At 50.9% G+C, this 15,103-nt stretch overlaps 1 protein-coding gene across 9 annotated transcripts in view; it reads left to right on the top strand.

Moving 5' to 3' along the window:
• Positions 1-15,103, top strand: part of LOC133352526 (ensconsin-like) — a 49,173-nt gene that overhangs the window by 12,403 nt on the left and 21,667 nt on the right. For 6 of the 9 annotated variants that reach the window (XM_061568284.1, XM_061568240.1, XM_061568245.1 and 3 more), the window contains exons 4-5: positions 12,632-12,752; positions 14,540-14,647. In XM_061568284.1, the coding sequence (XP_061424268.1) occupies positions 12,632-12,752; positions 14,540-14,647 (229 nt within the window). Of the gene's footprint in view, positions 1-6,167; positions 6,762-12,631; positions 12,753-13,439; positions 13,613-14,539; positions 14,648-15,103 lie in introns of those variants that run through there. The other 3 variants (XM_061568301.1, XM_061568294.1, XM_061568274.1) reach the window with 3 other exon arrangements.

Raw genomic sequence — 15,103 nt, forward strand, 5'->3', positions numbered from 1 at the left:
CAATTACCAGATCGGCATATGTAACATGGTTGACCGCACCCGGGCTTGGATCGGCCTCCCATTGTATCGAAGGCTTCACGAACTACGTGGTCAAAATAGATGTTAAATAATGTGGGAGCCAGAGGACATTCTTGTCGCACCCCAAGGTGAACAGGGAATGGCTCTGACTCCCGGCCATGTAGTTTTACCCAGGCCCACTCACCATCATCAAGGTCCTTAATGATCATGAGCAGAGAGTCAGGACTCCGAAAGCACGAAGAACAACCCAGAGCCCAGGCCTACTGATCGTATCATAGGCTTCTTCCTCCAATATTTTAGGCACCGCAGCCTCAGCAGGGTCATCCCCACTTTGCCCCACGATGTTTTCCAGGCAGAGAAATTTCCCCTCCCCAGGTCCTCACAGTAATGCTCAGCAAATCTGCAAACCTGTTCCTGGGGATCGGAGATTGTATCACCATTCTTTTCCCTAATAATGGTAATATGTGTGGCGCTGCACGTTACTTTTTTATGGAATTAAAAAGCGATTTGTGATCGCAGGCCACTGAGGCAGATTCCTTCTCCTCAGCAACCCGTGACCACCACCCATCCTTGCAGCGCCTCATGGCTCTCTGAACCTCCGAGCGAAGGTTTTGGTAAGTCTCCTCATTCTCTGATGTGGGATGCTGTAGACGTTGAGAGTGTGCCTGTCACTTATTCTCAGCCAGCCTGAACACCTCTGTCATCCAGAATCTCTGGGGAGGTAAGGACGGTGTACCCAATGCAGCCATTGCAGCTACATGAGCCACAGTCCTAAACCTCGCCCATTTCCCCTCGACATCAGGAGGAGTGGGGGACGATGCCAACCCCAGCCGCAATCGATGATTAAATTCTCGCTTGCAATTTTCATCACCTAGCTGAGACCAGGCCACTATGGGTTTAAATGGGGTCCTGGGTGTACACCCACCACCGGAGTGGAAGAATGGCAGGCGCATCTTACAGATGACAAATCGATGGTCAGTGGGCAGATCAGCTCCACGGTAGGCCCTGGTGTCAAGGACATGGGCCCGCATCCAATGTTCTGTCACTAAGTAGTCAAGCAGAAGTTCTTGCTTTGACCCGGCATGCATCCATGATGTTGTGTGGATGCGCCGATGCCGGAAGAGCGTGTTGGTGATTACAAGCCTATGGGCTGCACAAAAATCTAGCAGCCTCCTACCAATGTTATTGAGATGATCTGGCCCATGCCTTCCAATCACTCCAGACCAGGTGCCACTATCATTACCAACTCGGGCATTAAAGTCACCCAACAGGATGACTTTTTCTCGAGGGGCCACTTTAGCTAGCACCTGTGACAGGAGGTCATAGAAGGCATCTGACCATCGGCTTTGCCTGCATCCCTCCACGGATGTTCGTCTTCGGTGGGGCATAAGTAACCACGACCACCACTCCTCGCCTCTGGTTGATGGGAAGTGGCAGCCTTTCCTCCGAAGTGAGCGTTGGAACATTCCACGTAGCCCCCTGCAGTGTTTTGTTGTTGTTTTTGGAGGAACCCTGAGGGTAAGGATTCAACCTCCTGGCTCCGCCAAATGGGGTTTGGCCAGGAGACGTCATGGACGCCTGTCCCACTGGGGCCTCCTGCAAAGGTTTAATTAGATTTGTCTTCCATGGTATCGTAATCTATTTGAAGGTGGAGGGGTTACCAACCCCTCGCACCCATCCAGAGCCCCCATTTGGCTGCTGTGGTGGCTACAAACGCCATGAGGGGAATGGCACTGCTCACCACAGCGTGGCCGTCCAACACCAACGAGGAGGCGGGGTTGTTTTGCCAGACTGAACCGCCACACGCAGTCAGACACCCATCCTCCATAGTGAACCGCCACACACGCACTCAGAGACCTGTCCTCTGTAGTGGTGGGGACTGGCCCATGGCGTCCTGTACCACCGGGACACGTATACAGACCCCTGCTCTCCAGAGACGTAAAAAAAACCTCTTGACTGCCTTAAAAGCCGAGATGGAAAAAACATTTATAACGGTTGACATTCTGAGCAATCCCTCTCCAGTGGTGGTACCAGCCCAGTGATTTGATTAAGCAGATATCGACAAGAGATGGTGACATTTGACAAATGCAGACAAATCCCAACTAACCGAGATTGGTCAAACGGTCCCCATGACCATTACAACGTGGGGACACCCATCACCTCGCAATGGATTAACACAAGTACTGTACAAATGAGGGCATGCTATCTTATAAACGCACGTGTTACGTACGTGTGCAATGCTGTATATCTATTATGAACGGTAAAAAAAACGTACAGCTGTGGCCCTGCAGTTGCTTTCTTATTACACCGCTGGCAGAAGGCCCTCTGGTGGGCCCCACTCGAGGGTGTTATGGCCTACTCTTCCACATTGCACTTTACCTCGCCGCACGCGAACCTGCCTATCGGCTGTCTGGTCTACCCATTTATGATTCTAGGCGGACAGAGGTGGGTGCGGGGGTGGAATCAAAACAAGACTTGCTCCCATTATTTCAGCTGTGTTATATAATGCTCCCAATGTTGTAATATGTCGGTGATGAGTTGTATTACTTGGACTGGTGAAATAATGCAGCCATGCCCTGTAATGAATGATGCATCCATACACGAGCTCTCACTGGACCACTGGCATGCTAATGGTACACACATGCAATCAATAATGTGGGCAGATTAAATGCCTAATGGTTTGTGGCTATGAGTCACCCCCACCTAGCTACTTACACACAATGTTCCATAATAATAATAACGTTAGTTTAACACGTAGGCTTTCACGTTACCAATATTATCCACAATAGTTTTTTTGGGGGGGTTTATGCGATCTCACCCGAAATAACCTTATGAATCATAATGCGATGCACAAACATTACGGATTACAAATGTCTCCCTTATTAATATTCACATCGGGTGTAGCTGTGGTATTACTTGCGTTCTGATTTTGATTGTTTTTTTTTTTGCCATTATCGGTAACTCTAGATCACTCTTGCAAATGAGACTTATCCTGCCTGACTAAGGGAAATTAACGTGAAGCTCAGGCATGCGCTGCACGATGAACCCGGCGACCTGACTTTTAATTCTCGGCCACGGCCAACGGAATATTTTCTTCCCCTTACGAATGCGGCTGAAGCAAATTGCCGAGCTGAATATTCTGACCACCACGGCGTGCCGTTGTCGTGTTACTCCTTGCAACGTTACGGTGGCGGGGGAGGAGTCATGTCATTGTATGATGTCATGCAACGATGATGTCATTGCATGGCATCATCTGGCGACGTTGCATTTCGTGCACCACGCCCCATCGTCTCGTCGTGGTGCGTTACCGCCACCGGTTAAATACGAGGCCAAATGTACATTGGAGACGTGCATCTACATATTCCGTACATTTTGCGTGATTTTTTTTTGCTTCTCGAATATTCAATTGCACAGAACGTACGTTGTTTTTGACTCGGAAGCGTATCGCGGTTAGGGATGCTGCCATGGAGTAACGGTGAGGCACACGGTTCAACGCAACCTCCCGGCGCGTCAGGTGAAACGATGGAGCGGGTTCTTAAACCCCCCCCGGCCCCCCACCGAATGTAAAATGTGCGTACCCTCACCGCTTCCGTGATGTCTGGCCATCGTGGAAGAGTAGGCCAAATACCCTCAAGGTACTGTCTTGAGCTTCCTCGAGTGGAGGGGCCTTCCACCAGCAGTGCCGTGAGCACAGACAGTTGCGGGGCTGAACCTCTACCGAGCGTAGCGGTCATCGCTCACAGTTGGAAGGTTGCGAGTGGAAATTTTGGTTGGCGGTTGACTCGCCTCGTCATCATTGTTGCGATCGATAATCTTAAGTGGCTCCTTCCTAGGAAGCCAACAGTGGCTTTGTGTGTTCCCTTGAAGCCCATTACAAATTGTACTGGCTTGCCAGATTATTCATAATGCGTCCACTGGCCCAAAACAGGTTTGTTTCGTTATTAATAATGCATGCATCTTTGTTATTAATATCGTCTAATGATGTACAACCCTTTGTCAATCCAGAGCAGAAGGGCCTCCATAAGAGGGAGCGCCAGAGTGCCCCACTGGGGGGGGGGGGGGGGGTATTTTGGCCTACTCTTCCACGCTTAGCCGGACGTGCCGAGAAGAGACGGGAAGACCCACGCTTTAACCCCAACACACGCGACCGGTCGCCTGTCGGCTGACTGTGTTTGTACTCCATGGAGGGAGGCGGTCGCGAGAGATTTTAAGAAACGTGTCACCGTTGTTTTCAAGTGCTGCTGCTGCTGCCTGTCACACTACAGCAGCATCCCCTTGTTTCTTTCTCATGATGGAAGCTTTCAATGTTTCACACGGTCCCCCGGATTCACAGATGTCGGTGTGTGGCTGCTGAGGAAGAGACGTCCGTTTTCGTGGTTGTGACTTCCTTCGCTGGAATTTAGTTTCAAAGCAAAGCACTTTTGAGATGCCCTTTACACCCGAAATATAAATAAGTAAATGAATGTTGATTGGTTAATTTTAGGGAAAAACCCTCGCAAATAGAAAATTCCATAGAGCCTGGCCTTGCCAACAGACTCTCAGCCCTGGTAGCTGCTGCCTCGTTGTGCGAGGAGAGGAATGTTTTAAGGGGCATTAGTCCGTGTCATGTCAGCAACGTCGCAGTGCAAAGCGCAGTGCCTTGCCAAAGGAGGAAGAGGAGCCGTACTGATAAATAACAATAGTCTCTTCCACAAATTGTATGAGCATCGTATCGAAGGACCCAAGCTTTCCATTGGCACCTCTCGCAGAGCAGTGCAATGCGTCGTGTTCGGGAACGGCCTGCAGAAGTGGATATCCCAGAGCTGCCTCTGAGATCGCTTCTTCAAGTGACCCTCTGCTCCGCGCGGTAGGGAAGGCGGCACTTCGCACCTGAGAGTTACATTCGTCGCACAGCAGTCAAACCAACACTTGAAATGATTCGAGCTGAAATGTAACCGAATTTACTGTAGTGGTTTTTGCACGTCATTGGTGACGCGGCTGAGACCCATCAAGTTACAGCGCCTGGATTGAGTCCCATAATGACAGCGGTGGCTGCTTTTGTAGAGCTGTGACCTCTGAGCAACCCAGCCACCTTGGAAAAGGATCCTTGGAGGCAGACATGCAGAGAGGGTTGGAGAAAGAGGGACATGGAGAGAACACGATGGAGAGAGACGAATACAAACGTGAGAAACGGAATGGCACAGATACATGGGGCAGTCGTGGAGAGAGACGGAGGTGGGGACATTGAGACGGACACAGAGAAAGACGTGGAGAGAGAGAGGAGCTTAGAGACAGGGATGTGCATGCACAGACATTGAGATAAACACCAGGCTGAGACATGAAGAGAGACAGACAGCTGAAAGACTACAAGAGAGATTCAGAAATGTAAAGGCGGGTGGCGAGGGAGAGAGACAAACAGAGACACAGAGAGACAGAGAGCGAAAAATACACGGACACAGATATAGACAGATCTAGGAATCGGACTTTTGGCACAGATACCAAGAGAGGTACAGGTGGAGAGAGATGGAACTAGACAGACACGGACTCACATGGAGAAAGACAGAAGGAGAGGCAGTAACAGATACAGAGAGAGATGAAGACAGAGATAGACACACACACACACACCTACACTGATATGAATAAATACGGATACATGAAAAAAGAAAGACGTGACATAGACAAAAAAAACACAGTTGGGTGAGAAAAACACAGACACCCAGATAGACAGAGACACAATGAAGAGACACACGCAGAGATTCACACAGACATTCACACAGACATTCACACAGAGATTCACACAGATGGACAGACAGAGAGACACAAAGGAGAAGAAGAGGGACAGAGACACAGAGATATTCAAAAGCCAGTGACGGACAACAGACAATTTATTGTCCTTCCCCCGCACCTCTGACTCGCACGGTTGGCTACTTGTGGTGCAAAGTAAGTTCAACGTAGATACAGACAGAATGTTGAGGGTACCCATGATGTGGGGAGGGGGGGTGCTCTCAATACGCACAATGTAGCAGTCCCTGTTGTGTGCCCCTCCGATCGATGGGGCAAGGCGGTAGCAACAGTAAATGTTCTGCAGTGCAGTGTGTCTGAGTAAACCACGCCCATCGTGGACCCCCACGCGCAAAGCAATCCTCCTCCCACTCCGGCCATCCCCATCCCTTCCTCGCCTTCCCACGCTTGCTCATTCCCTGCTGAAGCCGAGAGCGACACCGCCCCTGGTCGGAAGGGAATCGTTTTCCAGCGACGTCACACTCGCTCGTGTGTGCGACGAGAAGCCCGCAGCGGGCGTATTGAGGAGCACGCCAAGGGGGTGTGTGCGTTGGTGCAAGCGCTCTTGGCGATCGGTAGCCGGGAGGCTTTGCGTCGCAGGCTTAATTGGATGTACGGTTAACTGCAGCGCTGGGTGAGGATTTGGCGATCCGACGGACCGCTCCGGTGGCGATAGGCTTGGTCGATCCCCCCCCCCCACCCGTTGGTTTTACGTGATGGGAGATTAGTTCTCAAGTCTGGGCTTGATTTGTTATCGGAAGGAATTTGTATCAGTACATGCCGTGCGATCTCGCTGCCCGAACACGGGACCAGCGCAATGTTGTGAAACGTCGGCCAAAATATTTTGAATAAATGTCACGTATTCTCACGGAGGGGACATTCGATTCGCGGCGGCTGTTTATGAAAAGGTTCGAGTGTTCTAATTCAAATCGATGATAATTTAGACAACGAGACATTGTATTTCAAGCTGCACAGCATCGCAGGTAAGGTCTGTGTTGATCTAATTGCAGTACGTGCTTTTGTGTAATATGTATAACCTACGTAGTTTTAATTAAGTACAGTATGCTTTTTTCGTCTTCTTTGGTTTTGTAAGCTGTGTGAATGTTCCACGTAGTAAATAATAATGATCATAATAATGGCATGTATATGTTCACGGTGGTCTCGCTGAGTCTCTAGGCTGTTGTTCAGGAGGGTCCTGCATTGGGATGTTTGGTTTTCATGTAGGAGGATATGGGAGTAACCAGATAAACCCACTTATACGTTTGGCCTGTTAAGTCTGTGCAGAATTGGGCGACGATAATAATGATTCTAGATTGACACGAAGTAAATATAAGCCACAAGTGTCTGTCCAGCGTGGAAGAGTAGGCCAAAAACACCCTTTAGTGGGGCTCTCTTGAGGTCCCCTGCCAGTGGAGGCCCTCTCCACCTGCATTGGCGTGAGCGAACACTTGCAGGACTGAAGTGATCTTTGACCATTCATTGGTGGCCTTGGGCCAGCGGTGGAAATTCCACGTTCCTATGGTGGGCACCGCTCCTCTACATGTGAGTAAACAGCATGTGTTGCACCCGTGCAGCACATTGTATGAGGGCCTCTCCACGCTGTGCGGGTCCTTGGGGGGCTGGGGGGTTCTTTAACCGTACTTCACCATGCTGGTCAGTGCGGGTTGACGGCGAGGAGCATAGATGTGGTTGCATGGAGTAACGTACAACATTGGGGCTTTGCTTTACCGCCTACCTTTGTTGGCCACCAGGAAGGCCCCCGCAGCAGCCTATAACAACCTGTCATGCACGCTGGTCGCCCGTCCTGGCACTATCCAGGCTCAACACAGCTGCGCTTCAGAGGTCTAATGACATCAGGGGCATTCTGGGCGATTTGGCCATAGGTTAGAATACCGCCCATACACACATCTGCTGCACCGTTATGACGTGTGTGTTTTTGGTGGTTAAAACGTAACAAACGCGAATGCGTATATGTTTTAAAATATGAACAATGCCTTCGCTGGGTGCGTATGTGATGAATGTGTGTGTTATTTGGGACTTACTGTACATACGCGATTTAGACTGATACAATCACACCGGCGCACATATTTCGCCGACGATGAATAATTTATCCTGAAAGCTTTGTTAAAATGACGAGCCTTTGCAGTGCATTACTGCCGATGGATAAAATCGTCAACAAACGACGGTCTGTTCGCACACTTTGAAGGGGAGAACAGAGGTAGAGAAGGGGCAGCCCTGCAACTGCCTGCTCATGCCACTGCCGGCGGAAGGGCGTGCACCGGAGTAACCTCAAAGAAGGCGCCGCGGGGGGGGGGGGGGGGCGGGAATTTGGCCAACTCTGCCACGCTTGGTCTGATGACTTGGCTAGCGGTGGGAGTACCCCACACTTTACCCCAACCATTCATCCTGCTCGGTCGACAGAGGCGGCGGGGCGGGTGGTGTAGATGGAATATTCCCCGTCGCCGCTCAAATACAGAGCCGGGAGATCGATTTGAACCCGGTGATTTCTGGGTTTGCAAGTCAAGTGCCGAGCTGACCGTTGCAACCACTGTACCAGAGTCAATTCCACCACTTTAAAAATAAAAAAAATTCCCGGTGGACCTTTCCAGAGCCAGCGTTTCCCAGCAACAATTGGTGAAGCGGAAGGCTGGACCCCTCCAGCCGCAGCACCCCGTCTCGGCAATCTGATCCCGTCGTTAGCAGGGCGTGGCCTCGAACACATTCGATCGACTGGTTGCCGGCAGCGTTTGGCCGACGGACCTGAACGTTGTTTCGACGTGGCGAAACGGACCCCATGTTTACTCAACTCGGCCTTATGCAAAAATCCACCGTGACGGAACGAAATAAATGTTTAGACAATTTTTCCCGGCATGGAATGAGGTGCCCTTCATCCAGCAGTGGATTGACAATGGCATTTGAATTAAATAACTATTACATTATTTCTCAGACAATGTATCTACATATAGACAGGACAAAATGTGTCCCAACGTTTAGAAATGTTTCAGAAATGAGCCTATGAACAAATCTCCCAGAATGCATCCGATCTCTTCAGATCTCAGAAGCTAAGTAGAGTTGAGCCTGAACAGTGAACGGAGGGGCAACCGCCATCCAAGACAGCTGTAATAGCTTTGTGGAGCTGTGAGGAGGAACAGCAGTAACATTATTGTTGTACTGTACTCATTTACTCCCACATATCCACGCCCGACTATTGACAATCTGTCACTATAGATCGAAAGTAGCGGAGGTGTTGCGTGAGCCACCTTTCTGTTACGTTTTGGAGTGTCGGTCCCACTCTCATCCTCGGACATGGTAACGTGGACAAGCCTAGCACCAGCTGTGCCCCAAATAACCTTGTGAGCGCTCGTTTTGCTGTGGTCTTAATTTAAAGGGGGTTGGATATAGGATGACAACAACTCGCATTGACCAGCACGGTGAAGTATAGTCAAACAACCCCCACGACCCACATGGCTTGGTGGGGGGGGCACGCTCTTATCCAGTGTCAGATTGACAAAAGGCCTTTTACGTGGTGCCACGCGCGCCTTTGTACGTGAGCCCGCGCGCACACGGTTAATGCCGTGGCTAACGACGTCTCGAAACGTACACCAGCTAAATAACGTCCCCCGCGTCTTGGCACAAACGTAGTGGGTGTTTGACCCAGGATGCACGGGGGTGGGGTGTGCCAGGGTTGTGGACGCGGCTTGCACACACACACAATTACACCATGCATTTACCGTCCGCTCGGAGGGACAAAATGAGACTTGTGCAACGTGCCGTGTATATTTGTTGGGCGATGAGATGAAACGCTCGATTCATAGCCGGGAAGCGGGCGATGGTTTGTGACCTGAACCTAGTGCTGCCCGTGGCATAGTGGTCGGCACGCCGGACTTGCAAACCGGACGTGGATTCGTTCTCCCGGCACGGCATCTTCAACAATTGTCGAGTTTCTTAAATTCCACCACCCCCACCCCCAGGGCTCGTCGATGGGCAGGTCGCGTGTGGTGGGGTGAGGCGTGGGTGCACGCGTCTACCTTCGAAGACATCTGGCCGGCTGGGAAGAGCAGGCCCCAAATACCACTTGAGTGAGCAATTGCTGCAGGGCTGCTGTTTTACCTCCTTGAACAAAAAAACCCGCAGACAAATTCAAGGCATTGGATGGCTTCCACCATTCGGCGCGATCGACTTGTGGCACGCTGATCGGTCGGCGCGACCGTGTTTTGTGCAAACTACTCGCTCGAGATGTGGTGCAAAAAGCGCCTTGCAGGCGTGGACCGAGTTGAGCGTGGTGGTTTGTACTGGTGGCTCGAGGTGCGGCCCCGGCCTGTTGACATTATTATTGTGAATCGCCTGGTGGTCGGCCTTGGTGGGGTAATTATTTTTAAAAAATTGCAAAAAGCACTCGGATCGTATCATTAATTGTGTTTACATTGTGTTGCTTTCATGTTCGTGTAGTTTTTTCTTTTACATCGTCACCTTTAATCTTACAGCAGTCCCGTTTATTGCTACCGTTGGACCTTGTTTTGTTATCCGCAATTATTTACAAATCCGCTGCATCGCAAAACTGATCCGGCTCTCTGTCGGCAAGGGTTGGTGGACCCACTGGGGGATTGAAACTCCAAAAACTGCAAGGCTGCGTTGTGGCCATGTGATGGCAGTACAGCAAGTGGGCCTGTGAACTCATCTGCGCGAAGTTTTTGGGTGTTAGCCCCTCTCATGCATGGTGGGTTTCCTCTTTTAAGAGGAATTTGCAAAGTTTCATGTTTCTTGGCTACATCGGTCAATGGTGCCGATTGATTTCCCATTCAAACGAGCATCGAGGCGTCGGCGCTCATTGCATGTTTACAGCCCTTAGCCAGTCGTGGAAATTCCACATTCCTATGGCAGGAGCGAGTTTGTCCGTACGACAACCACCGTTGACTTGCCCACAAAGTGGTACCTATTGTCATCGACCCCAGACGGATGATGGGCTGAATCAACCCCCCCCCTCCACAACCAGGATTTGAACTTGCTTCACTGCTGAGCCACCTGTGCTGACTGTGGGTAAATAAACATGATTATTGTTGTTGTGTTCTACTTTGACTTTTGAGTGCTTTTGTTGACAATAGCTTCTCATTGGAGGGGGGGAAGCCCTGTGTGCAGAGTCTTGGCCCGGCAGCGAAGTCCCTGGGTGGTGTTGGGTAACACAGCGCCCAGTGTGCAGAGCTTTACGCGGTCACCCTACAAATCATAGCGAACAAAGATCGTCTTTAAATTCCGCATGCTTGCGTTTGTAAAAAAACATGTGGACAATGGGGTTCTTTTGGGGTCCCACCCATTCATGAATTAATTTATTTCTCGTCTCATCACTCATTCATACCCTCCTCGTTTTATTCACTTAAATCATGAATTAATGTATTCACACAAACGTTCACCCATTTATTAATTTATACTTTAGTCTATACTGGATTATACACATTTAAAACATGGATGGCAGCCTCCCCATGCCACTTGGGTCACAGTGTACATAATATACAACCATGCAAGAATTGAATAATGTACAGCCCTTTGTCAATCCACTGCTGGATGAAGGCCTGCTCAGGCCACTGCCACCTCTCCCGATCCTGCACTTGAGCCGATATTGTCACTCCATCTCATCGGTCGACGTACGTCCGTACTCACGCGCACTCCGCCCCTCGGCTGCCACTCCGTTGTCATTCTAAACCATCATCCGCCGTCTCTGCTCGCCGCGCGTCCCTCCCAAGCCAACTTGCTCTTCCTCTCGGTTTGAGTGCCGTCGTTCTCCTGCGCGCGTCCTTAATTCCCACATGCTCCCTCATTCTGCTTCTCAGCGCAGTTCCAAGCGTGCGTCATCTCCCCCGTGCTTCTTTGCGCGCACCTTTCAACGCAACTTTATTACAAAGCGGGAGTGGGCCCGGGCCACTCGCCTTCCTTCTGGCGTTGGAGCCAGACGCGAGTGTTGCTTGGGGGGTGGGGTGGGGTCCTTCCACACACTTCTAAACTCCACAGCCAAAGCAGCCTGAGCGTGGAAGGTGGCATTATCTCCGTGTGACTTGTGGCTCTCTGCCACACGGAGATTTTGGTACGTGGCTCGCTCATAGGCTCCGGACGTGTGGCCGCTCCCATATCCACGCATACCCACATCTCAGAACTGCTTCTGCGTGAACTCTCAGTGCTAGGCGAACTGGAGTTTTTCATGCACCTCATCCACTTGAGAGGGTGTTTGTCATTTCGAAAGTCAAATATAATGACAATTCTTAGATCTGAGAGCTGGATATTTTGCCCAATGAAGTGAAACGTGTCAATGTAATAATGTCTGAAGGAACGTGACCTCCACACAAGGGGGGTGCACCGTTCATATCCCCCGTAAAGAGTGTCCTGTCATACGACAGGCAAAATAAATCTATTGCAGCTAAATTAAGTGAGCACCAGATTTCCAAAATGAACCTGATTGGGGATATTTGTACAGTCATTGGTGACAAAGATGAGACTATCAATCCTCCGAATATCAAGGTTTGGCTACGTACAGTGCGAACGAAGTTCAACAAACGTACATCAACTCGCTCCACTTGGCAAGATGGTTTAATAACGGGCAACTGGAACTCACATTCAGACTCTGCTATCTCAGCCGTGCCGACTCGGTGCTAAAATGAAGTGTAATATATTGTTTTTTGTTTTGTGCAGTCGTTGGTGTCCAGGCTGAGAGCAAAGACTCGCTCGCATTCAGGAACCCGGTTCAATCACAGGGTCTCAGTGGTGGCGGCTCGGTGTCGCTGACACGGCATTTACCTCCTGAGCCACCTGGGTCATCTCTACTTTTGCCACTCTTACCCCCCCCCCCCCCCCATTCGATGGGCAGGTGCAGCCGATCATCCAGCGGTCATTGGAGAGACGCGGAAGTTTGGACACACGGCGCAAACGCTGGTCCTGGGGAGGGAGCAGCTCCGTGGTCGCCACTCCTAACTCGCCCGTGCAAGAAGGTGAGCTTACAGCGGCCACTCGCCTGTTCACGGGTGCGATGCGTGTCTCCGTGTCCCCCGTGCATGGTCACGTACCGTTTGTACGAATCGCATGTGTACGATCTCTCACGTGCGTGTACGGCTCTCTCCCCCGACGCGTTTTCGGGTTGTGCCGCGAGTCGTCCGGCGTGACGTCCGAAATTTCGCACCACTCACCGGAAGGACATGTAATCCTGTGTTTGGCCCGTGTACGAAAATGCGTAGAGCAAACTGTTATCATCTTTTCTCATCTCCAGCCGGCATTTCCTACTGCAGAGGCATCTTGCAGTGTTACTTTCATCACGTGTCGTAGTATCGCCATCTCGTGGCCAGCCCTGATGAATACCAAAGCTAGGTAGCAGCGTTCTCGTGTATTAAATTGTCTCGGTACCAGCCTTGTGGCCGACGCATCACGACAGCACACGTGTTTCCGCGGGTATGCGAGGTTTACCCTTGCTTGGCCAAGTCTCTTCTTGTTTGTGATGGAATACGCAATCGTCGACGCCCCCCCCCCTAGTGCTCGCTAAACGTGTCGCCACCGCCACCAGGCTGTTGTGTACTTGTGAATTCACAGTTTGGGTCACATTTTTGTGGCTAATTCCGAAATAGGCGCGGCTCACGGAGTTTGAGGAACGGTAGTAGTTTTTTTGTTGTTGCCACAGTTTCTTCCGCAGTCGGGGCCAGTCGTGCTATACTCACCAGCGGTTCAACTCCAAAGCACCCAAGTTTTTTGCGTTTCATTTATTTTCGTGCTCCGTAAAGTTTGCTTCGGAGGGGAATCGTAATGGATCTTAGGGTCCAGTGTTTGCGTCTAAATTCTGCGGCGCCGCAGAACAGAAAAGGTAAGGACATTCGCAAATTGTTTTGCGCTGGTGCAGTAGTTAACCCGCTGCGAACCCGGCGACCCGACTATTGATGAGTATTGATTCCTGGCCACAACTGACATCAATGGCTCGTAATATCGGGACCAGTCTTTGCCTGCTCGCTCCCCTCCAGCAACCCGCACTGCCCCGGCGTGGCGCAGTACGGTCACACAGCCCCCTGTGGCTGACATGGCATCCTGTGAGAGAGGCCCTCATCTGCTGGCAGATTGATAATCTGCGGAGTTAACTTATATTGTTTATTATACGGTAGTGGTTGTCCGATTGAGAGATTGGCCACCACCTCGGTTGAATATGGAGTTTCCGCCGCCGCTGGGTTACAGTTTGCAAACTGCGATGGGTGCCGCACCGTGCTCGCCAGTTTGAACGGGGGGGGGGGGGGGGGGGATACTTGACTTTGACTTGACGTCATTATTGTTATTGTGCTCATCCATTGAATGATCTCAGCCCCATTAAAGAATTATATATATGCACATCGCATAGATGAAGGGGGAAACCCTTCATTAGCTCACGCCACTGCTGGAGGAAGGTGCCCGGGAGATCTAAAGAGCCCCTCTAGAAGGTGTTTGGTCTACTCTTCCACGCCGCGTCTCGGAAGGAGGAGTCCCCAGACTTGACTCCGCCGCCCGTGGCCTGCCGATGGACTAACTGTGGCAGCACCGCTTTACGCTGATGCAGCTTTACGCTGATGCTGGGTGCACAGACGCCGGGATATAAACAAAAAACTTGCCCCATTGTTTTTACTGCGACGTCGGGGGAATAGAATCGCAATGGAGCCTGCGCCTTCAACCTACGAAAGATGCGTTTGGGATGTGTCGACCCCAGGCGTCGGGACGCTGGTTTTAGAGTCGCTCGGTCAGTCCAAGTTGTATTCTCGTTGTCTTGCAGGAGGGAGATCCCTGGCCTCAAACATGAGCCAACCTAAGCCCGGGGATTCTTTCATCAACAGAAGATTCTCAGCCTCTTCCGCAGGCATCTGTGGGTCACCTGACAGAGGTGATTTGACCAACCCAGGGCTGGGATTATTTAATCCGATTATTTAGGTAATCAATTGCTCTGCCCATTATCATGTGGCTTCGCTCGACTAATCAGATAACAAAGAGATAGTCATGGAGCAAAGAGTTGAGCTTATGTTTGTCATCTTGTCCCCGCGTGTGCCGCTGGACAGGAGGTGATTGGCGGTACTTGACGATGTCATGAGTACCATCAGGCCGTGTTGTCAGGCTGGTTGTGGCTTGTCAGGGGGCGTTTCCCGCCTTCAGGTAGAAGGGTGTCCGGATTATCATAAATTTGTTTTGAGACCCAAGGTATCGGCCACAATAAAGTTAGTTAATCGACTAATCATCCCAGCTGGAGGCCAACTCGCCCTGCATGTGCCTGATCCTGTCAGATCTCAGATGCTCACTTGGATAGGAGACTGCCCGGGAGTGCCAGGCGTTGTAGACTCAGGCT

This window comes from Lethenteron reissneri, chromosome 5, assembly GCF_015708825.2.
Source record: "Lethenteron reissneri isolate LAM-NWPU_2019-01 chromosome 5, ASM1570882v1, whole genome shotgun sequence".
Classification (NCBI taxonomy): domain Eukaryota; kingdom Metazoa; phylum Chordata; class Hyperoartia; order Petromyzontiformes; family Petromyzontidae; genus Lethenteron; species Lethenteron reissneri.